At 40.3% G+C, this 24,525-nt stretch overlaps 1 protein-coding gene and 1 pseudogene across 11 annotated transcripts; both read left to right on the forward strand.

The window, feature by feature from the left end:
* The first annotated feature begins 8 nt into the window (after positions 1–8).
* HNRNPK (heterogeneous nuclear ribonucleoprotein K) lies at positions 9–11,985 on the forward strand. Of its 11 annotated transcripts, none has more exons than XM_087444387.1 (17): positions 9–151; positions 2,208–2,284; positions 2,394–2,481; positions 2,986–3,083; positions 3,940–3,996; positions 5,466–5,509; positions 6,390–6,462; positions 6,990–7,061; positions 7,562–7,675; positions 8,052–8,180; positions 8,819–9,126; positions 9,255–9,309; positions 9,636–9,719; positions 9,993–10,008; positions 10,085–10,167; positions 10,570–10,739; positions 11,510–11,985. In XM_087444387.1, the coding sequence occupies exons 3-17, from the start codon at positions 2,424–2,426 to the stop codon at positions 11,538–11,540; spliced, it is 1,392 nt and encodes a 463-aa protein (XP_087300513.1). In that variant the 5' UTR covers positions 9–151; positions 2,208–2,284; positions 2,394–2,423; the 3' UTR covers positions 11,541–11,985. The 11 variants fall into 11 exon arrangements, with proteins under 11 accessions (XP_087300513.1, XP_087300514.1, XP_087300515.1 ...); XM_087444382.1 differs by having other exon boundaries at positions 10–151; positions 11,450–11,985; XM_004440787.3 differs by having other exon boundaries at positions 10–151; positions 2,397–2,481; positions 11,450–11,985.
* Positions 11,986–14,916: 2,931 nt separating this feature from the next.
* LOC147914343 (phosphoserine aminotransferase pseudogene) lies at positions 14,917–22,407 on the forward strand (annotated as a pseudogene).
* The last annotated feature ends 2,118 nt before the right edge of the window (positions 22,408–24,525 follow it).

The raw sequence follows: 24,525 nt of genomic DNA on the forward strand, positions 1-24,525 counted from the left end.
AGGCTTTTCCCCTCCCCCCAGTCAGTGAATGCGCGAACGAGAAAGGAGGAGGGCGCTCCAGGCGAAAGCACTGCAGACGCCATTATCCTCTGTTTCTCTGCAGCACCGAGCTCGACGTTTTGACTTCGTCCCGCTTATTTGCGGCCTATAGGTAATTAGGGTTGTTGGGGTTTGGGTATTATGGATTCAGGCAGGGGTTTGGCCTCCCTAAAGGCTGCGTTAACTTTTCCCAATGCCGGTTTTTCTCGGGCCCTCAGTGGTCTTTACAGCCTGAAGGGAGGCGCCGGCGGGAGGCGGTGCGGTCGCCTCCTCCGACGCCTTGATTGACGCGGCCTTGAGCCAGTCGCTTCGTCCTCGCGCCACCGCTGCGGCCCGGACAGCCAATCGGGCGCGGCGGCGGGGTAGGAGAGTGCGAGGAGGCGGGGGAGGGCGGTGGGGGCCTGAGCTCGTTCTCCGTCTAGCTGTGACCGGCTGAGGCGGCGCGGCGGCTTAGGGACCCGGGCCTCGCGCGGTGAGGAGCGGGGCTGGGCGAACGGCGCGTGGGGGCGAGGGTCGGAGACCTACTTTTCCGCTTGTGGGAGGCGTTTGGGGGCTGATTGGTGGTTGGCCGGTGCTCCGAGAGGGAACGTTGCCCGGTTTCCCCTCCCCCACCTCCGCCATTTCCCTGAGCGTATATCCGCAGTCCGCCTGGTGGTATTGGAGGCTTGGGGGCATCGCTAGGCAAGTGCCTCTCGGATGAGCTGTAGTTTTGTAGTCTCGGGAACTAGGCTCCTTGTGTGGGAAGGAGAAGGAGCCGGCGGGCGGGACCGAGGGCGGTAGAGGACGCCGCCGTTCTCTTTGTGTGGGTCCCGCCGCACTCGGGCGCTCACGGCCTGGCTTTGGAGCTGGAGCGGGGGAGATGGAACGGTCGGGGCTGCCTCCGTTGCTTTGTTTCTCCCGCAGTGGGGGGAGGGTGCGGGGGATGAGATCGCGGGACCGCGTGGTGGGTGGGGGAGGGTGTCCGCGCTCGGCTCCGCCTAGTCGCACGTAGTCGCCATTACGCGGGCCGCCATTTCCTGTCGGATCCTGGTGAGGAGCGGTGCGGCGCTGCTTGTCTCGCCTCTGGCTTGTTCAGCTCCGGTTACTTGGCCGTTGGCGATCCTGGTACCGGGCGTGGGGAGGGGAGGACGTGTTTGCGCCTGGCTGGTCGCGCGCCTATTTAGCGATTTTCGTGGTCTCAGGAAGGGTGACTAAAGGAAAGGACCTGAGGGACGAACCGCGGCAACGTTATCCTTACCAGTAGACCCTGCTGTTTGTCCTTCAACTCGTTGATCCAAATCTTCCACCATACTCAAGTGCTTAAGTGAGTGATGGGCCAGAAGGGTAGCGTTTCAGTTAGTCGTTAGAGTGGATTATCGACAAACGTTATGGGAGAAAGAGAGGCATAAATGTTGCCTTGGTTTTTAGTTCTAGGCTGTCCAGCTATCCAGCTTCTAGCAGGGGCCTGGTGTGGCCTCCTTGTGCCAGTCATGAGAGGGAAGCTGAAGGGCTGTTTGCAGTCTCAGCACCAGTCTGGTATTCGAGGTATAATTGTTAGGTTGTATCTTTTTTTAGCCTAATTAAAAATATCTCGCTAGTGAAGGTGTTAGCGTTTTCAAGGGCTCCCTTCGCTCTGTTGAATAATCCAGTAGTACTGGCAGTTTGGTTCTGTCCTTGTTATCAAGTTTTGAGATTTCTCTCTCCAGTAGATTGACCGATTATTGTATATGGCTTGAATTTGCCTTTATATTTGTAAACTTCTGAGATTTCAGAGAATAGCATTTTAAGTCACCGATGGGAAGAAAACTAAAAGCTATTAAAAATTCCAACATAAAACTAATTTTGTGTCTCTCTTCATAAATTTATATTTTCGGGGACAAAATTGAGACTCGTGGGCTTATATGCCTTCCATGCCTCTGGTCTTCTACGTATTTATGGTATATAATAATTAGTTGCCCAGGTGGGACTTGGATCCACTGCCTGAAAATCAGTGCTTTTCCTTTTTCAAAAAATCGGGTATGATCCTTTGGATTTTGTTTTTAAGGGAATCATTTGAAAGTTTAAGACTCTAAAACAAAGAAGCAAGTTTAAGAACTAGCTGTTTAATTTGTTGTGTTCAGATCAGACTTCATTAGTATTCAGTAATGAGCAACCAAAAAGGCAAAACTGATTTGTGTTGGTTTTTATAGGCTACTGCAGCGCTAGGGTGTCAGTTGGTCCTGCCCAGAACACTTCAGTTCTGCTCTGCAAGGATATATAATAACTGGTATGTTCCAGAAGTAATAAGAGTCATTTCTTTGCTTTTTTTTAATATTTAACAAGATGTGCAGCTTACTTTCCAGTAAGCCAAATGTACTAGCCTCTTTCTTTTTCAGCAGATTGGTGTGTCCATTTAATACAAGAAAATGGAAACTGAGCAGCAGGAGGAAACCTTCCCCAACACGGAAACCAATGGTGAATTTGGTGAGAAGACATTTTAATTGTAACAATTTTATATTTTCCATTCTATTAATTTCATTATTACTTTATGGTTGTGAGTTTAGTCTGAGATAACCTGTCAGTAACATCTTGGCTTTTATTTAGGGACTAAAAGTAAACCATTTGTATAGGTAGCCGTAAACTAAAGTTGAAGATAAAAAAAAAAGAGAAAGCCAATAAATATTAAAATACCACTTCCTTGCGTTTTGGCATTTCTGATCCTTAGAAATGTTTTGTCACAGTAGTTTGTGTTTAGAAAATGTTATTGGAAGGGAACATGCTTTTATTCACACTTAGAAGTTTTAAGAAGTTCAAGAATATGAGTGCGTTTGACCTTTCTAAAACATTTGAGGTTAGGAACAAATTTTTTCAGAACAGAATGGAGTTCTTTTCTCTATTTTAACCTGTGGGTTAAAACTAAAATAATTAAAGGTGCCTTTTCTTGGCGATGTTGGTGCTTTCTTTGATATCTGAACTGTTGATTTCTAGGTAAACGCCCTGCAGAAGATATGGAAGAGGAACAAGCTTTTAAAAGATCTAGGAACACTGATGAGATGGTTGAATTACGTATTCTGCTTCAGAGCAAGGTATAAATGTTATTATTGAAAATTTAGAAGTGGTTCTTCCTCAGCTAGAAATGAACACGTGCTGGTTTGGTCCTCTGGGAAGCCTTAGAAGTCTTAAAGTTTGAAGAATATAATCGATTTGTGTGGCTCTTTATAAGCAGACTTGTAGGCCATGGTGGTTATTTTGCTAACAATTAAAATGAAAGCCCTTAATGAGTGTCGTATAATGACATTTCAGTCAACAATGGGCCAAATATATGGCAGTGGTCCCGTAAGATTAGTACCAGATAGCCTAGGTGTGTGGTGGGCTATACCATTTAGGTTTGTGTAAGTACACTTATGATCACACAAAGACAAAGTCGCCTAATGACTCCATTTCTCAGAATGAATCTCTGTCACTGTCATTGAGTGACAAATGATTATAGTGAGCCACTACAGGTCAAACAAGGAGAAGGGTGTGGGCGATCCTTAAAGCAGTAATGGGTTAAAGATTATATCTTGATTACATTGTGGATTCATTAGAAAATGTCTTGGTTGGCAGCTTGCTTGGTTAATATCACGTATTAGGAAGGTACCTCCTAATATTTAAATAGATTGTTTCACAGAAGGGTACTGTAAAATTAAGCAGTGCTGAAGTTATATACTCAATGTATTTCTGGCATTCTGAATACTCCAAAGCTCTGTCTTGGTGTTTAGTTCTCCAAGCAGTGGACTGTTGGTTTTTTGGGTTTGTTTTTCACTTGATGGTTTGGATATCCCCAAGTAGATTTTCAGTCCTATAACAGAGGTTAGAGAATTTTTTTGCTAAAGCCTAAGCGCATAGACATTAGTTTTAGAAAAAGGCAAAATAAGTTTCTTGTCTTTTTACTTTCTCCAGAATGCTGGGGCAGTGATTGGAAAAGGAGGCAAGAATATTAAGGCTCTCCGTACAGACGTAAGTATTAAAGAGTTTAAACTACACAAGCAGCTTCAGTTTATGTGTTTGTAGAAGTTTAAAGGTTTACATCATAGAAATCATTTAGTAGTTTTAGATACAAGCCATTTGTAATAATCGATTGCATAGATAATTTCAAGGTTTGCCGTTCCTGATTTAACAAAGCTCAGACTGAGTTGGAGGGGGTTATATTAAACCTCTTCACTTTCTAATAACTTGCCACCAAATTATTCACTTCAAGCAAGATAACACCTTAATTGGAATAACTGTAAAAGCCCTAATTGCACCATTTCTCATGTGTTTGAAGCAGTTACAGTGTAACTGAAAACCATTGTAGGTGGCTGATAAAACTTGTTTTTATTTATTTTTTCTTTGTAAAGAAAAAATTGTCCATCTGTTCTTTAACGCTTGCACATGGAGCACAAAGAAAGTAATGTTGAGGTTGCATGATTTAAATATGGGTAAAGAATAGAGTAGGGACTTAATCTTAAAATTGGAAAATTGTTTGTCAATGCCAATGATTTGTTTGAGTCTTCATATTTTATAGTGGGTTGACTCTTGTGATTAGACACATTAAATGTTAGTATCACCAGAGGTGAGCATATTTATAGGACTTGGCTACACCAAAATTCCTAAATTTTTTTCTCATAGTGTACATACTCTTTTAATGTTTTCGTGCTCAGTAGAGGCAAATAATAACTTTGTGTTGAATACTTATTGGATAGTATTTCATTTCTCTCTTGGTCGCAGATCTTTGTATGTTCCTCTTGATTACTGTAAACTGAACTTGAAAATTTGTTTAAAATTTTACAAACTTGCTTGTTAGGATCTAGGAATGCGTTTTAAACCTCCAGGAAACCAAACTAGTCTTTTAAGAGTTAGGGTTTTTTGGTGGTGTGGGAATTTTTGTTGTCTTTTATAAACCTCTCTCCTCTAATCCAGATGTTCTGTATAATTATCTGGGTTATTAATTTCCCCATGTCCTCAAGAATTTCAGTAAACTGAGTCATGACAGGTTTTGTGTCTACCCTCATGAGCCAGCCTGCTACTGAAACATCGTTTGTTTAAAAAAAAAAATAGCTAGAACCATCATTTAAGGTCCTTAAATGTTAAGCCACAGTCAGATGTAGAGAAGTCCATTATTGTGTTAGTCTTCAGAACAACTTAAGCTTGTTTCATTAATTGAGAGTATGAGTATAGTTTGTATTAAATTAAAATTTATTGCTTTTCCCCCTTTTCCCTCTCCTTGTTTTTTTGGCCATATATCTCCGTTGCCCATGTACTGGATCGACTTACCCCTGCGTTGCCCACCATGACGTTGGCCCATCCGCCCCTGAACGCCCATGTGAAAACCCTGGTTGGCTATGCCCAAAAATGTGCTCGTTGCCAAACGGGTACCATACTTGACAACTTCTGATTGAATGCCCATGCCCAATGCCAACATCCACGAACGCCAATGACCAATGCAGTACAATGCCAGTGTTTCAGTCCCAGACAGCAGTGGCCCCGAGCGGTATGTCCCAACAGTTTATGCCTCACTGCCTGATTAGAAAGAGAGAAATGTATTTTATTACCTGCCTTTTATATAATTAAATAGTATCCCCTTTAGACGGTGTATTGTTTTTCAAGTTTCTGTCTTATTTTCCCCATTAAGTCTTTTTGTCACTGAACTTTTACCGTGAGTTGCCCACCCAAACGATCCACTAATTTTATTTCGATGGAAGGAGCACAGCTTCAAGTGTTGCATATTTGCTGCATTGTAAATCAAATTGTTACCAGAATAGTCTCTCGCTCTGTCTTTGTGGCCCACCTTGCTTCCCAACATTGCCTGTTCATAATTTTTTCTGATGAAATGCTAACTCTGGTTCACTTTCCTTCACTTCTCATTTGTGTTGTCTTTGTTTTGTCTCGCATTTGTATTTGTTTTCTTGCAGAGCCCATTAGTGATCTAATTTCTAACTGGTATCCATAACTTTACTCCAAATATAATGTTCACCACTTGCATATTCCCCCACTTTGCCTAAGAGAAGGTGTGCCAGTTTTACCAATGTAACAGCGAGGGTATCCTTAATTAACTTAGTGGTGGCGGGGAACATAAATATTCAACTCTTGCTTCAGTTCTGGTCAGTTTATTGCCCACTTAATCTGAGCCCTTCCAAGAGCCCATTCTCTCTGTCTCTCTGCAAGTCTCCTAATATTGTTACCATGTCTGTATTGGGCATAAAACAAAATGCATGTGAAAAATCTGTAAATAGGCTACTTTAAATGGGGAGTATTAAATTAATTGTATGTTACTTCTCTGTAAAAGTTTGTATGAGTGTTGGTGATGAACACAAAACTCATTTTTCTTTTCCACCTTTTTTGTACTATCTGGTATTTGTGATGTTTGACAGCATATTGAGTATCAGTGCTGATATTGAAACAATTGGAGAAATTCTGAAGAAAATCATCCCTACCTTGGAAGAGGTAGGCTCATTTTTTTTATGTATTTGGCAATTGAGGGGGGAATGTTTAAAGTATGTGTTATTGGGGCCTAATGGGGGCGGTGGAGAGACTGGACATAACAGTTTGTAGCAGCAGTATCTTTAAAACCTGCCGCAAAATGTACAGGGTTATTGTACTCACATTATTTATTTAAAAATGTAGTCTGGCCACTCCAGACTGTGATCATGTACTTTCATGGGTTTAGCATGTCTTATGGGCTTTAGTTTTAGAGAGGTGTTTTCTTTAAGATAGAATATCGATTGTGGGACTGTGTTAGAAAGGACTATGTTTGATGTAGTTTGAGGATTTTAAAATTCTGTATAATAATTTCTTTACTGGGTATATATAGAGGAAAACACTGTAAATTGATTCTTAGTGCAGATAAGCAGTTTCTCATCATTTACTAATATAGATGCGAAATATATGTTGTAGTAGCTTTACCAATATATGCGACAATAGCCTGATCACACTAGACACTTAACCTATTACTCTTATTTTTCTACTTTCAGGGCCTGCAGTTGCCATCACCCACTGCAACCAGCCAGCTCCCGCTCGAATCTGATGCTGTGGAATGCTTAAATGTATGTCATAGTGCCATTGAACCCCACTGAAGTATGGAGCCTGGCCCATAGGATCAATTTTATTTTTAACATAGCGTACTTTTCCCGTCTCTATAGAAAAAGGATTAAAAACATGATAAATGAATGGTCTTACAACTCACTGTTGACCCTGCTCCATGCTGCAGTGGGAATTAACTACATTTGCAAAGTGCTTTGCAGTCATTTTTATTATGGTGTTATTTGAATGTTAATAATAATTTTGTGGTAACAGCGACATGCTAAATGGCTGCAGTGTGGGTATGGTGTTGCAGGACCTGAAAATAAAATAGTTTTTTAAGGTGGTGCAGAATGTCCTTTTTGGGCCTGGCTATTGAGGATAATAAGCACATAACTGGTAAAGTTATTGAAATATAAATTCAGGTTGCTCACTGCAACAGTATATTGTTATGCTTATAGCAGATAAGTGTGTATTATTTGGAAATCCTTGATTTGGGACTAAAATTTTATAACTCTCTCCGCAGTACCAACACTATAAAGGAAGCGACTTTGACTGCGAGTTGAGACTGTTGATTCATCAGAGTCTGGCAGGAGGAATTATTGGGGTCAAAGGTGCTAAAATCAAAGAACTTCGAGAGGTAAAGGCACTGTTTTGTTTTCTCCTCCTGCCATATTACTGGGAAATAGTTTTTCATGTAGACTTGGTTCAGTGGGCTTCTTACTCCCCCTTTTCACTTCTCTAAGTTCCTCGTCACTTTTATATTTATCTAGTTTCTAGTATCTAGTACTTTGCTATTTAAATGTAACACAAAGGCCTGGCCATACTAGACAACTTACTTTGCCAAAATTTTTGTGCCATTGCAAAGTCCTAGAGTTACTAACTAGGTTTTTATGTTAAGGGGAAAAAATTACTGAGTACAAATGTAAATTTATGTGAACCTAGAAAACCTATTTTTAGTGCTCTTTTTTTTTTTCTGATTAACTTTTTTTTTTCCTTTTGTAAACTTACTACAGAACACTCAGACAACAATCAAGCTTTTCCAGGAATGCTGTCCTCATTCCACTGACAGAGTTGTTCTTATTGGAGGAAAACCTGATAGGGTTGTGGAGTGCATCAAGATCATCCTTGATCTTATATCGGAGGTACCTTTGGAACACTTCATTTACATTTAATCTGATTAAAATAAGACATGTATTTCTGTTTCAAGTAGTTTCAGTTTCAGAATGTTTAGACAAATGGCTTTCACTTGTCCTTTCCTTAGCCTGTCACCTGGCTTTAGCTATCATTTTAATTTAGAAATAATGTGGGAGAGTTGTCATGTGGTTGTTGGTGAGATTTTTATGGCCTTTGGTCTTTGAATGAAGTTGCTGTTGTTCCTCCATAGTACTCCATTGCACAGCTTCCCAACTGATGTGCCTCCTATGGGTCCCGGGCTTACCCAAGATACTGATCCCCTCAGCCCTGAGGATGGTCCGGTTCTTCTAAATGTGAAAGGGGTTTTGTAGTCTCTTCCTTAAGATCTAAGAGTAAAACCATACTGCCGAGTCGCCACCCCCATTCCCACCCCAAGCATTTAAAACTCACTTTGTTTAGGACTCATCAAAAATACTGCATTTTTTAAACCCTTCCTGCTATTATTTTTGCTTACATTCATTCCTGTTCCTGTCTCAGGTACCTGCCAGGAGAAACAGGACTAGAAACGTTTTGTTTGTGAAAAGTAGTTGGTATGAACCAAGGCTCTTTTCCTCAGTCTGTAACATTGGCTGTATTTTTGTTTTAGTCTCCCATCAAAGGACGTGCACAGCCTTATGATCCCAATTTTTATGATGAAACCTATGATTATGGTGGTTTTACAATGATGTTTGATGACCGCCGTGGACGTCCAGTGGGATTTCCCATGCGGGGAAGAGGTGGTTTTGACAGAATGCCTCCTGGTCGGGGTGGGCGTCCCATGCCTCCATCTAGAAGAGATTATGACGATATGAGCCCTCGTCGAGGACCTCCTCCTCCTCCTCCTGGACGAGGTGGCCGGGGTGGTAGCAGAGCTCGGAATCTTCCTCTTCCTCCACCACCACCACCTAGAGGAGGGTAAGTTTCTTTCATCCACACATTATTAACATATAAGAGGCTGCATTTTGGGGTAGATAGGGTAGACTTTTATTTGATGTGTGTGACATGTAAACAAGCTGAGATTACAACAAGTACTGTATTTGCAGAGATCTAATGGCCTATGATAGAAGAGGAAGACCTGGAGATCGTTATGATGGCATGGTAAGAAATTTAGTTCATTGTGTATGTATATATGAGGTATATGAGGGCTGTAAGGGATTTTAAAGTCTCAGGTAGTTAACATTTTGTTGAAGATTGTTGTTCATTGAAAAGCTTGTCTTACAGATGGACTTTTTAGATAGCTACTTAAATCATTATTTCGGTTGTTTGCGGGCATATTAACACTTTATTGAACCGTTTTTCTTCCCCCAAAATATGATTGCTGCCGATTTATATATTTTAGTGTTGTGCAATAGAAATTGGGCAGATAAAAGTGGTAGCTCTATGACAGATATAGTGCAGATTCATGTTAGTTTTATCTAACACAGGTTGGTTTCAGTGCTGATGAAACTTGGGACTCTGCAATAGATACATGGAGCCCATCAGAATGGCAGATGGCTTATGAACCACAGGTTGAGTATCATGGGTGTCTGCATTTATATCAGTAATAATTTTAAGATGCTTGCTTACTTGCCAATAAGTGTTTTATTTTCCCTCTTGTAATGTTTTCATTTCTTTGAATGCTGTATACCTGAATGGTTTCTTCCCCTAAAGAGTGTCTTCTAAAAATTACTTATTGGGGAGGATATGGGTGGACTTTGGTTTCTTTAACTGAGGGATTTTAGGAATACCTGAAGAGTAGTTTGAAGGCAAAGTAATTTTCTATTTTTCCTTTTCGTTTTTAGGGTGGCTCCGGATATGGTAAGTTTTCTCCTTTGTGAAATCAAACATTATTTCATGCTTTCTAAATGAACTTAATGCTCATTATTTAAATCAGATTATTCCTATGCAGGGGGTCGTGGCTCATATGGTGATCTTGGTGGACCTATTATTACTACACAAGTAACTATTCCCAAAGATGTAAGTATCTTTAATATTACAAGGACCGTTTAATCATTTTCTTTAAGTTTCCTGACTTGTGATAAAAGATTTTAACAAAAATAATTCCATTTTAGGATTAAAATTGTGTTTTAGGGATTTCAGTGAGGTGTCATTCTCCAGTTTGAGTCTTCTTAAGCCATGTTTAGTACTATTAAAAGCAGTTACGGGGTTTTGAGCCCTTGATTCATTTCTAAAAGGAAATATTGATGTGTTGTTGTATAACTGCATTATAATCCAAACCTTAACTAGTTAGGGGGCATTAAATAACAAATAATAGAATAAATAACTAGATAACGTTAGTGTAGTGTCTTGATGGTCATTGAAAATAACAGGTGATACAATTTCTTTTAAAGTATAAACGTGTTTTTTAAATCTTTTCAGTTGGCTGGATCTATTATTGGCAAAGGTGGTCAGCGAATTAAACAAATTCGTCATGAGTCGGGAGCTTCGATCAAAATTGATGAGCCTTTAGAAGGGTCAGAAGATCGGATCATTACCATTACAGGAACACAGGACCAGATACAGAATGCACAGTATTTGCTGCAGAACAGGTCAGTTGAGGTTTAGCTTTATGTTAGCCTACACATACTAAAACTTTCAAAAGCTTTTCTTCTCAATTGATTTTTCTTTTAGAAGCCATGGTGTCTCAACCTTTTGGGGACCTAACTTCTAAATATTCTAATAGCTTTGCTTTAATTTTCTTCTGCTTTCTTACTAAAAACGAAGACATTCAATACTAATCTTGCTGAAAGAAGCCTTAACCAAGCAAACTTCTCATTTCTCTGGTGAAAACTGCTGCCAGAACCACTTGTTATAAATTATACAGAGCCTGTAGAAAATGTAGAAGATTCAGTGGATGTTGGTCTAGTTCTGTGTGGAAGACTAGTGATTTTGTTGTTTTTAGATAACTAAAGCGACAACAAATCACAGTCTGCCATATGGCACAGGCCATGCCTCTACAGGACAAATGATTGGTGCTGTAGAATGCAGCATTTCACACCTTACTGGCATTTCTTTGTCTTTTCTACCAAATATTAACAACTTTTTGTTTCATTTTCTTAATTCTACTCTACTAATGTCTGATTTATTATTAATCATTTTTCCTGAATTTTACATTGCTCTAATTTGTAATTGCTAATGTATTCTTGTTTCTAATCGTAATGGACATGTTTATCAATTTAGCATTGAAATTGTCTTAATGTTGATTAAGATGTTACGGACAAAAATTCTAATTCGTACTTTTTTTTCTTTTCTTTTATAGTGTGAAGCAGTATGCAGATGTTGAAGGATTCTAATGCAAGATATTTTTTCTTTTTTATAGTGTGAAGCAGTATTCTGGAAAGTTTTTCTAAGACTAGTGAAGAACTGAAGGAGTCCTGCATCTTTTTTTTTTTATCTGCTTCTGTTTAAAAAGCCAACATTCCTCTGCTTCATAGGTGTTCTGCATTTGAGGTGTAGTGAAATCTTTGCTGTTCACCAGATGTAATGTTTTAGTTCCTTACAAACTGGGTGGGGGGGGGAAGGGCGTGCAAAAACTAACATTGAAATTTTGAAACAGCAGCAGAGTGAGTGAATTTTAATTTTTGTTCATTGTTGGTGGTTTAAAAAAAAATCCCCCTATGTAATTATTGTGAACACTTTGCTTTGTGGTCACTGTAACATTTGGAGGGGGTGGGACAGGGAGGAAAAGTAACAATAGTCCATATGTCCCTGGCATCTATTCAGAGCAGTGTGCAGAATGTAATGCTCTTTTGTAAGAAACGTTTTATGATTTTTAAAATAAATTTAGTGAACCTATTTTTGGTGGTCATTTTTTTTTTTTTAATGGTCATTTTTCAAATGACTGAAATCCTCAAACTAAACACTAAGTTTGATTTTCAGCTCCTCTGTTGGGTATAAATAAATGCATCTCTTGGACATAGGCAAAATATCTTGGCAAATTCAGTTCTGGTGATTTCTTGATGGTTTGAAAGTCCATTGCTTGAGAAAAGATTCCATCCTACACATTCATGCTTATAATAAGCTGGGGGTTTTTTGTTTGTTTTTGCAAATGCTGGCCCCTACTTTGCAAGAGATTTCTGTTAGTAATTGTGATGAAGAACCAAGTTGGGGAGCAATACTACAGATTGAGTAGTGGTATAAGTATATACCAAAAGCCTAATGGCAGCAGCAAGTTTTATTACTTGGTTATGGAAGTGACTGATGCTAAAAAAAATTATTTTTTATTAGGTAATTTCTCACCTATAGACTTAAACTGTCAGCCTGCTAGTGTCTATTAGTTAAACTTTGTAAAATATATATATATTCTTGTTTTTCCATTGTATGCAAATTGGAAGAAAAAGATGTACCATTTCTCTGTTGTATGTTGGTTTATGTAGGAAATGTTTGTGAACAATTCAAAAAAGATGAAAAAGTTCCTGTGGATGTTTTGTGTAGTATCTTGGCATTTGTATTAATAGTTAAAAGTTCACTTCCAAATAAATAAAACTCCCATAATGCTAGATTTTATGTGTGCCCGATTTCAACAAGGCTTGATTGAACACTTGTAAAATTTGTTAAAACGTTCCTCTTGTAAGGAAATACAATAATCTTAAATTATGTATTTTTTGTGTGAAGTGTTTTTCTAGCATTTATAAATGAAATCTGGTAGGGGTGGTAAATAGGAAATTCCAGTAGTTGGGTCTTAATTTGTTAAAAGGGAGTCTAGCATCACAAGAGTTGAGTCATCCAATTCTATAAGTCCTATTCTCACATTACCTATGAGAAATTTGAGTGAGTTTCTTAAGTTTGTCTTTAAAATAGCTCTAGTTTGATGTTTGAGAATATTGACAGATAATGTAAAATAACTGCAGAGTATGATTCCTGGCTCATAAATCCCTAAGATATTACCTGTTAACCTCCAAATGTCCAGAAAGCATGACAACTCAACAATTACGTAAAAGGATTCATGGATGCAATTCTGCTTGCTTAATTTAAGATTTTAAGGTAAAATCTTCAGATTTAAGAAGAATTTCAAGTGAGCAGTTTTTCTGAAATATATATATATTCAAGTAGAACATGCAAATGTTCCACATGAAGCAGTTAGAATTTCAGTGACACTCCGCTTTTAGTTTGAGGAGGGGGCTTGAGTGTTTTCTTAATACGTGGAAAGGTATCACAACCTGGCTTAAAACTAGTGAATGTTAACTTGTGCTGTGGTTTCCCCAGAGGTGAAGTTAGGCTGAGTTGCTGCTGCTGTTAGTTTTCCTCTTGGGTATTTTAACTAGGGGAGAGTTGGGGTTGCTTAGGGTGGTATAGCCTACTTCTGTTGAAGTGACGCCTTCCCCTAGAGAAAAATTACCAGTAATGATATTTTAGTCAAATTGTTGATCCTACTGGAGGGAAGCATCCCTGGAGAGCACTGGCTTTCAAAGTCTTTATTGGTTATTTTAAAATTAGTTATGTAAGTACGTGGACTATGGGCTGAAAGTGTGTTCATTTTTGCCTTTTACAAGTAATTGAGAACTTGAATATATGAACCTACTGAAGATTAAATAGATTGGAGAATATCTGGCCTTAATAAATTGGGTATACAACTTTGGAAGGGAGAGGCCTTTTGCATTACCACTGTTATTGGTAGCTAGTGTTTGAACATGGGCTGGAAATTGAGTTAGGTTGAGAAGATTCTCAGGAAGTGAGAAAAGTGAACAAGCTTAAAATTCACTAAATATAAATGGACTGTTGAACCTATTTTTTAAATAGCAATTAATACATATGTTGATTTAATGAAACTTTAAAAATTTAAATGTAAGGTTTCAAAAATGGTTTTAGCTAAACTTTGAAAGCTATTACCAACATGCCAACAGACATGTTGGACACCAGGTGGTTTTCTAAGGAATGAAGAAAGGAATTTAAAACGTTTCCCAGGGCCGGCCCCGTGGCTTAGCAGTTAAGTGTGCCCGCTCCAGTACTGGCTGCCCGGGTTCAGATCCTCGTTGCACACCGAGGCACCACTTCTCTGGCCATGCTCAAGCTGCGTCCCACATACAGCATCTAGAAGGACGTGCAACTATGACATACGACTATCTACTGGGGCTTTGGGGGAAAAAAAGGAGGATTGGCAATAGATGTTAGCTCAGAGCCAGTCTTCCTCAGCATAAAAGAGGAGGATTAGCATGGATGTTAGCTCAGGGCTGATCTTCCTCACAAAAAAATAAATAAAACGTTTCCCTACTATTAATTCAAATTTTAATTCAGTAGTTTTCCTTTTTAAAGAGACTATAATGTAAAATAATTTTATTGGATAATCCAGTAGTTACTCCTAAATCTTGGGTCATTCTTACCACTAGAACTGTGTAGAGCCTGAATCTTTTAGGAAAATGAACATAGGAATTTTTCCCTTAAAAGTCATTTCAGTGGTTTTTCTTAATGCCTTATGGTGTTAGTACACAAAATAGAATTTACTCTTCCACAAATGACAGGTTGTGATTTGCTTAAGATTGCTGCTAGATAAAGAGGTCTGTATTTTAAATTTTCCTTTCAGACCAGTGGAAACTTCTGTCTATAAGGTTAGTTTGATTTTTTAAATGTTCAGTGCCATCAAAATTTTTATTGGACAGAGATTCAGTCTTGAGAGTGGTTAAATGTAAATTAAATCAGTCTTAACATACTATATTTTACATTTCCCATTTATTATCCCAAAGGTTGCCAGTTGCTGGCAAGTTTGAAGTGAAACTCACCCAATTTCTTCCCCCCCCCCCCATTTTTTTCCCCAATCAATTTCTTGATGGTGGCACTGAACTTTTGTTAACAGTGCTGGTTAAACATGAAAATTTCTGGACTACTCAGCTCTAGTGAATCACAATCTCTATAGAGACACACCAGGAATCTTCATATTTAAAAATTCCTCTAGTTAAAAACCATTGTAATATAGCAATATATAGTAAGAAGCACAAGTATGTTTCCATACCTTTTCATTAACTCATCAAACAGGTATTTAGTTCCCACGGTGTACAGAGATGGTGGTAGGCCCTAAGGCTGCAGTGGTTAGCAAAAACAGTCTATCTGGAGAAACAATCCAGTGATTATTACAATCAACTGATGAAACCTCATAGTACTGTGAGATGTGTTTAAGAAGGCAGAAACCAACGTGTGTATATATGTGTACATGTTCACAAGCATGTTGCTTGAAACAACACTGGGTAGAGTTAAACTAGGAAAATCCAATGTGTTGACCTAAAAGTCTGCCTCTGCTCATCTTAGCAGATGAAAAAGACATCAGTGCTTGTGTACACAGATGGACGTCATTGGCCCAAGCCAGGCCTCAGCACTTCTAGTCAGGAAAGATCTGACCTGAGGAAAAGGAGAGAAGGGAATACCTGGAAAATTAAAGCCCAGACAGTTGTACATTTATCTATATTTAAAATGCGGAGCTAATCTGCTGAGTCGAGGTGGTAGAATGTGCAGATATGCATTGGAAAATGTAAGGTGCAAATGTGTGGGGTTGGAGTCCCCTGTTTGCCAAGTAAGCAACAGGCACTAGCAACAGGGTTGGGGTAAACTGATAGACCAGCTATCCTACGACAAACCTTTCTAGCTTCCGCCTCATTTTTTGTCAGAACCCAAAAGGATTTCCTGTCCTCCCACTCAACAGCTCTCCCCCTATTTCTCCCTGCTCCTCCAAACTCAGACCTCTAACCCCCAGCCCTGTAATTGTGAGGGAAAGGAAAGATATGGTCACCAATACCTTAACACTTGTCGAAATCCTCTCAGAAACATTTCTCTTTTTGGTCATCCTATCCCCCATGCCACGTTATTCCCTGAAGGTTTTCTACCATTAATGACAAGATCATGGAAGGGAACAGCCAATTCATCTAGAACAAAGAAGTCTGTAGGGTAGGGGGGCAAAAACATGACAGCTGTTTATCAGACCAAAATGGATAGAAGTCATTTTGATAGTAAAGAGAAAGATTTGGCAGGGACAGAGTAGAATATAAGGTGCCAACTAGGTCCCTCAGAGACCTACCTGAGGTTCAGCCTGGGGCAGGGCAAGTTGGGGTTGGTTAGTAAGAGTGGGAACTCCGGATAGGTTGAATAGGAAACCAAAAGTAGAGAAGCAAGGCTCAAACCTCGCTTCTATTTGGAACCTTGCAAAGCGTCCCTGTGATCACATGGATTAGTAAAGCACAGCAGAAGTTGAGGCATATCGTGTTTTGGCACACACAGACCTGAGATTTCACAGGCACACTCCACAGAATTGCCTTTGATTCCCATATGGCATAAGAGGGACACTAGCCAAGTGCTAATGGGCTTGCCATGGGGTCACCACGATGAAAGGGTGGTTACTGCACAGCAGGAGCTATAAGCCAGGGGCTGGATGGAGAGACAGCAGAATCCCAAAGGATTGTCAATATCAATGAAAGCCGAAGTGAGATCCAGTTAGTCAAGGAAGACCACTGGGCTGAGTGCTGAGAAACCAGACCACCAGTTATACTAGCTTTGGTCGTTCAGTGGTAACTATGGGGAGAGCAGGAGCCAAAATTCAGACACCAGACAGACAGACTACACCTCAGCTAGAGGTCAGAGACAGCTTGCTGACAAAGGCCCTTTCCTCCCATTATCAGAACACCTGAACTTTGCACCCAGAAGACCTCGGAAAGTCTTGGAAAGGTGGAAGTAAAAGAAAGATCTTTCAGAGAAAACAGCCCTAATAAGGGGGCTGACCTCTAAGTTAACTGAATAATTATTTTCTTAAATTAGACCACTTAAAAACTGAAAGAGACCAACTTACTTTTATTTGGCAAGTTTAGGGTTTTTCTACCATCAATGGGAACTTATGAGAAAGAGGGCATATGGGAATTCGGTAGCTCTGGAAGTCCCCATAAAAGCAGAGGAGGCAAGGCTAATACTATCAAACTGTAAGTTCTAGGTGGAGGTGGCCCCATTTGAGTAGGGGCCTTCATTTGGTAGATCAGGTAGCCTTTTTATCTAGATCGTTTATTCATACCGTGTCTCAAACTGGCACCAATTCTGTGTACAGTTCAGACTCCAGAACTCGGTAGGATCAGTCTACGCTAATCTCCAGCTGAGACCAAATCATGGCTTGACTAATTCCCTGCCCTATCCTGCTTCCCTGGCTCCCTTTCACCTGAGAACATTTCCCCACTGAATCACTTGCAAAGAATCCCTGGCTTAGGCTCTGCTTCTAGGACTTGATCTAAAACATCTGAGCTGGAGCTAGGGCAGAAATTTACATCACCCAGACATCCTTGATTTAGATTTTGATGCACTAAGTAATGAGCCATTGAGTTATCTCCTTCTGAGGAAGGCGTGAGAATTTTTTATTTTATAAGGAATAACTGCATTCTGTTAGGCAGTAGTATTTTTGAAAGTATATGTATGGGAAGAACATAGTTTGGATGCTGAACAGCCATCGAGGTGAATTATAATGGACCTTTTGTTCAACAACACAGCATTAGTTTCTCCTTTCTAACAGTACCCAGTTTTCCTTTTGGAGTTTTTCTCTCCAGTTGTATGTAGACTTAATGAGAGAGTAATCCTGGTCCTTAGAGATTCCTTATCACCCAAGATGGTGGGCATTTGACTCAGGCTTACCCAACCAGATTCTTTGTCCTGAGAATTTGAATCTTGAGCAGAATGATGCAAGCAAGTTAGAATGATCGTAGTTTTTCAGCAGCAGTAGTGGAAGAGAACTGTGGGCAGTTTCTGCTCTCAATAGTCTAGAACTGCCTGATTTCTTTTTTTTTTTTTTAGAATCTTGTTTTTTTATTGTGAAATTTTTGTTGTACATTATTGTTTATCTGTCACTATATAAGTGCATCCCTCCACCCCTTGTGCCCACCGCCCCACCCCCCAGCCCCTGGTAACCAACAAACAGTAGAACTGCCTGATTTCTGTTTACAAGTCTGGTTCCCTAGCCTTCCCTCCCATCCTGAGAGCTTTTTCATAAGTTCAAAATTTATTTTTCCTTAAATTAATTAGCCAGCCAGTGGCTATTATATGCAGCCCTTCAATGGAAGAGGCTTATCTTGTACAGGCAGCACTGCTGATTTCAGGGAGGACAGCAACAAAGTATGAGTGATGGCTGCTTGCTCCATCTCAGCCACCACTGCTGCCACCCAATGTCACTTGGGCCTTCACAGTTATGCCATCTGGGGGGTAAATCAGTCATTTTCTAGGGGAGTGCCAGACCCTATTTCCAGGCTCCCACTGAACATCCAGGGCAACCAGCAACATGACCCTAGTTTCTGGCTTTTTCCTCCACTTTCAGACTTAGATAAAATGCCAGACTACAGGCAAGGGATTTGATTTCCTGAGCAGCCACCAAAGGGGGCTGGATGATGCAATCTAGAATGATGGAGGAGTCAACTCCCTGTGGGGAAAACTCTGGCCAATGGGAGATAAGAGGAGAGAGACACATGCTGCCCTGGGATCTGTCCTATCTGGCCACTTGGCCCACACCACCAGGGACACACAGTGGATAGCCAGAGGCAGGCGGTCAATTTCAGCCCTGGCTGCCAAGCTGCCGTGCTCGGTGGTGTTAGAGATACAAAAAGAATTATTAGACTACAAGGAGTTGGCCTTAGTGTTCTTGAAATGAACGACAGGCCATCAGCTTTCACTAAGATTATTAACAGAGAATCTTGTGCCAGAATTGTTAGCCATTTCAGACGACAAGGTGATTTTTGTGCAAAGAGGTGGGTTGGGCCAGTTTAGTGCTGTCCCCTTAAACCTAATTGGCTTGAAAGCAGGAAGGTGTGCCAACTATGTGGTGACAGAAGCTTGGTCAGCTAAGGCTGCAGAAGAAGCCTAGAAGTTTGGGACTGTGACTAAACTAAACTTGGGAGTTACACAAAAATTCCGGATCCAAGCCCCTGGAACCTCAATCCAGATGCCTCCTATGGGTGTTACTGCACAAATGAGACTGTGTACAGGGTGGATTTGGACTTTATACCCAAATCAAGGAAGTAGTGGTGGTTTGCAACATGTCCTCAAACTCTTTATTTAAGCCAGTGGATGTTTCCAAGTTTGGTGTGATTTTTGCTGGTGCCCAGAAGAACATTAGCTCTATGGGGGTCACAGTGGTGACCATCTGAGATGACCTGCTGGGGTTCTCCCTCAGAGAGTACCTCTTGGTCCTAGAATACACAGTGCAGGTCGGAAACAACCCCTTGTACAACACACCTCTCTGTTTCAGCATCTATGTCATGGATTTGATCCTGAAGTGGATTAAGAACAATGTTGGTGCAGCAGCCATGGAGAAGCTTAGCTCCATTAAATCTCAAATGATTTATGATATTTTTGATAATTCTCAAGGAATCTATGTATATCTAGTGGACCCCAGAATAGAAACAGATGAATATTCCATTCTGCATTGGCAACGCCAAAGGAGACGATGCTTTAGAAAAAACAATTTCTTGATAAAGCTCTTGAACTCAATATGATCTCCTTGAAACGGTGTGGGCCTGTGGGAGGCATTGGGCCTCTCTGTATAAAGCTTACAGGACCAAAGATGTTCAGAAGCTGGCAGCCTCCATGAAAAATCCTTTGGAGATACATCAGCTATGAACACATCCTAACTAATATATACTCCGCCCTTGAACAATGTACAACATTTAAAGTAACTTGAGAATGGCTACAAACACTTAACAAACACGATATTTTTCTAGAATGAATATGTTTATTGTAGATTCTTGTTTTTTCAAAGAACAACAGCAAAACATCCAAGCTCTGCAAAGCTGATGGGACTTAATGGACACCTTAATTCTGACTTGAACCGGAAGTATTTAAAAAATCTTCCTCTTGCTTTTCTAACAAATTTCAGCTTATGTTGTCTTTGCTGCTACCTTTTCTAGCTAGATCTCAGTATTCAAACTTGTCTGTGGATTTAATTATGCAAATTTCAGTAGATTGTTTCTGGAGACACACATACAGCATGGAGGGTAGGTGGGGTCCTCTAGGTGCTGAATCTTGATCCTTTCCAAAATGACAGCGGTGGGGTCTCCTGGGTTCCACAGCTGTTAGCTCAAGTCAACAATGACCGTGTGTTAAGTGTTTAGGAGTTCCAGGCTACAGGGCTAACTGGAATCTTTCTTTATACTGTTATTCTCAGAAAGAGATAAAAGTGACATACTATATGTTTATATAGCAAAATCTGTTTTTAATACCGAATAGTTTATATCTCTATACATTTATATTTCTTTGTTTTTGTGTGTGTGTGTGTGAAGAAGATTAGCCCTGAGCTAACTTCTATTGCCAATCCTCCTCTTTTTGCTGAGGAAGACTGGCCCTGGGCTAACATCCGTGTCCATCTTCCTCTACTTAAATGGGACGCTGCCACAGCATGGCTCAATAAGTGGTGCGTCAGTCCACGCTTGGGATCCAAACCTGAGAACTCAACTCCGGGCCGATGAAGCAGAGTGCGCGAACTTAACTGCTACACCACCGGGCCGGCCCCTATACATTTATATTTCTAATAATACAGTTCTCAGTAATACACGTAGCGACTTTTAGAATTTGGTAGAATCCTTGACTTTGTGCATTATAGCACTACATTAGCAACAATTGTGGCTCCCATCCTCCCCATCTTTTTAAGCTGCTTCACAAAATAAGTTCTCTGATTCACTTTTGCTTTCCTTTCAATGGGTAGAAGAGAAGGTAGGTTGTTTGGTTGGTTCTTTATTTTTTAGATATGCGTTAAACTAAAATTCCCTGTTAAACTCCCTTAACCTTTGTTCACTTGACTGTTCTCTCTCTAGAGTTTGACCGGTGATGCTGTGAGTTCCAGATGGTATTTGCCGAAGAGTCTTTTCCCCTATTGTTTATCCACTGTCAGTATTTTCTGTTGAATATGTGAAGGACATAAAATTCCTAAATTCTGAAAAAAGAGAGAGAGAGAAATAGGAGAGAGAATTTCCTCTCCTTTCTCCCTCCCACAAACTGCTCTGAGGCAGTTTCTCCATACAGTTTGTCCAAAGACTTCCCCAATGATGTGAAAACACTCCTACCTAATGACTAGCTGTGTCTCTTCAAGGCTCACCATGAAGCAGAGACCAGCACAGTATACTCTGTCCCTTGGTATTACTTGTCATCTGAACCTTCTCTTTTCCTTCCCCTCACTGAGTCGATGCCCTCAGACTGCACCTCATAGATAAAATATCAGCACTTAATCCCTGCCTCAGGTTCTATTCAAGATAAACATTCCTTTGTATCTGTTTATTTTTGTACTTTAAAAGCAGGTTTTTACATTTATTATTGTTATATATTTCCTACCCCCCTTTTTTGCACTACAATCTAAGCTGAGTGATCTATTGCCAACTGGCACCAATTCTCCAAATCAAAGTGTACAAGAGAAACATACTTGTGTAATCCTCTTAAATAGAAGATATATCAGGCAATCTGTCTGTCTACTTCAGTTCCCCAGAAATAAAATAACTAGAAGGGCTACTGCTCCTCTTCCACTTATTTAAATTTCAGTTCTGGAAATTTCTTCAGCCTGTCTTTGGGCAGTGCAACAACCCCTTGCTTGATGATTTCCAGGACCTGTTTACTGACAGCTTAGCTCCAGCTTGTAGCAACCTTGAGCTAAACAGGGTGATTACCAGATCAATATTTTGCCTTATATCCTGAAATGAAGGGTGAGTTTGAAATTGTTCAAAGAGATCTCATTTGTAAAACAGTGCATACACCAAGTCTGGATCATGGTGAAGAGAATTTGGCAGGCAGGAACTGATGATCTCTAATGTCATTCAAGTCACTTCTTCAATGACATTTAAGTCTTGTGCATAATCTGGTAAAGGAACATCATTGGAACTCAGCAAACGTCTCAAGGTTTGTGTGGCTTGTTCTAGAACTTTGTTGTGTTTTTTAGACAGCAAGGAAAACAAACAGATTACCAGTTTATTATAGAAGGATATAACTCAGCCAGATGGAAGAGATGTATAGGGCAAGGTATGTGGGAAAGGGCATGGAGCTTCCATGCTCTCTGAGCATGCCAATCTCCCCAAACTGCTATGTGTTCACCAACCTGGAAGCTCTGTACTGTTGTTGTTTTTTTGTGTGTGTGAGGAAGATCAGCCCTGAGCCAACATCCGTGCCAATCCTCCTCTTTTTTGCTGAGGAAGACTGGCCCTGGGCTAACATCTGTGCCCATCTTCCTCCACTTTAGATGGGATGCCACCACAGCATGGCTTGACAAGCGGTGCGTCGCGTTGGTGTGCCGCCGGGATCCGAACCCGGGCTGCCAGCAGTGGATCGCGCACACCTAACCACTACGCCTCGGGGCCGGCCCCTGTACTGTTTTTTATAATACTTAGTTCTTTATCCTAAGTAGGAAATACTAATTTCACTAGTTAAAAGCAAACTATAGTTCAAAAAGTTGTAACTGGTTTTGAACTGTAGTAATAATGTTAATGATACATAATGGAAACAATATATTTATTCCATTATAACTAAAGGCTCTTAATGAGAAATTGAAGTATTTAAGAGTTTTCACCAAAAAGAGTCCATTCTGTCCCTGAGCCATAGCCTGTGGATGGGACATTTTACACTCAATAAGAAGAGAGTAGAAAGAGAAAGAGTCTCTAATGGTACTGAGAAAACTAGGATAATATAATGCCCTACAAACCAAGAGTGAATGTCAAGGAAGTGGTCAATCTTAAATGCTAAATATGGATAAATCAAGGAGAAAAAGAACAGAGAAAAATTACACAGTAGTAAACCACATCTCTTTTCTGCTAAGCCTTCTTGGGGATTTAGTCTATTGATCACTTTGGGAAAATCAGGGGAAATTAAAACAATTGAGATGTCCTACCTTCACAAGATCCATTCTACTTCTCTGCTTACCTCCTGTGTATATGAGAAACTACAGCCTCCTCTCTAGCGATGTCTATTGTCCATTCACTGCTCTAGCCAACTTCCACAACTTTTCCTCAAGAAAACCTCTTAACCCACTTTCCTTTATGTATCTGCTATAGCCTATCATGACAGAAAATAGCAGATGTAGCAATGAGTGTTGCCAGTGCTTGACATTTAATTTAGCTATTTAGAATGATGGCTCTCTTAATGATCCGAATAATCTAACTCACATACTGTTCAGGAGGGGGAAGTGACAGGGACACAACATCATTGACCATGCCTCCCTCCTTTGTTAACCTTTAAAATGCAAACTTAGGAATATTTTAGAGGTTAGCTTGATCTTCAAAAGCCTACGCCTATGGGGTAGAGCTTCTAGCAAAGGTTTTCAAGAGAAACATACTCAGCTGGCATGTTCCTTTGGCCCTCTGTCCCTTTACTTTCCTCCTCCTTTCTGTGGACACAATGCCTATAAGGATAGAGCCATGTTACAACCATAAAGACAAAAGCCACATGCTAGGGATAGTGAGTCAGAAAGCGAGGAGCCTAGTTCCTTGCTGACATTCTCAAATAGCTGCACAAGCCCTGGAGTGCCTACTTCTGGACTTACTTATATGAGAAAAACAATCCCCCTTTTGTTTAGTCACTATAGTTTGGTTTTCTGTTGCTTGAAGCACAACCCAGACATTTGATTGTCTGTGTTCCCCACTAGATCATAAGATGTCGGATACCATGTCTGTATCTGCTACCTGCGTAAAATAGGAAGCTCTCATAGCAAGTAAGAGAGGACTCAACTCAAAACTGCTTTAAAGTGTAAGAAAGTTTAACAACTCACATAACTGGAGATCCAAAAGCAGGACAGACTTAAGAGTTGATGTAATCCCATTATTCCAGTTCCATTTCTCTGCTATTCTTTTGACCTCCCTTATGTGTTGACTTCATGCTCAGGTTGCCATCAAAAAGAACTGTAGCAATTTCAAGCCTCATATTCAAGCTCAACCATGTCCAGAGGGAGTGTGAATCACTTCTGGAAGTTCTCCTGGAAAAGCTTTTCTGGAAGCATCCTGCAAACTTATCCTTGCAACTCACTGGGGTGAACTGGGGAACATGCATGATCCTAACAAAGTCCCTGGCAAGAGGGCGATATTACCCTCAGGCCAGTCCAGACCACCCTTAAGACTGAGGATGCTGAGGTATGCCGACTATGGGTAAGAGGGAGGGATTCCTGAACAACATCAGGATTCTGTTGGGAAGGAAGAAGGAAGGAAAGGAAGCTGAGTAGTAAAGAACTCACTTTTTGTACTCCCAGCATCTTGTAAACATACTTAAAAAAAAAAACCTCCCCCCCACACAAAGTTTATGCTTTATATCTATGGTAAGTACCTTGAGAGAGGAAGCATGTTTAACTCTTGTTTATGTGTACTACTTCTACTGTCTAACTCAATATCCTGGATATAGTAGGAATTCAGTTTGTTGATTTTTTTT

The sequence above is a fragment of the Ceratotherium simum genome, chromosome 20, assembly GCF_057802395.1.
Source record: "Ceratotherium simum simum isolate JZ-2026a chromosome 20, ASM5780239v1, whole genome shotgun sequence".
In the NCBI taxonomy this organism is placed as follows: domain Eukaryota; kingdom Metazoa; phylum Chordata; class Mammalia; order Perissodactyla; family Rhinocerotidae; genus Ceratotherium; species Ceratotherium simum.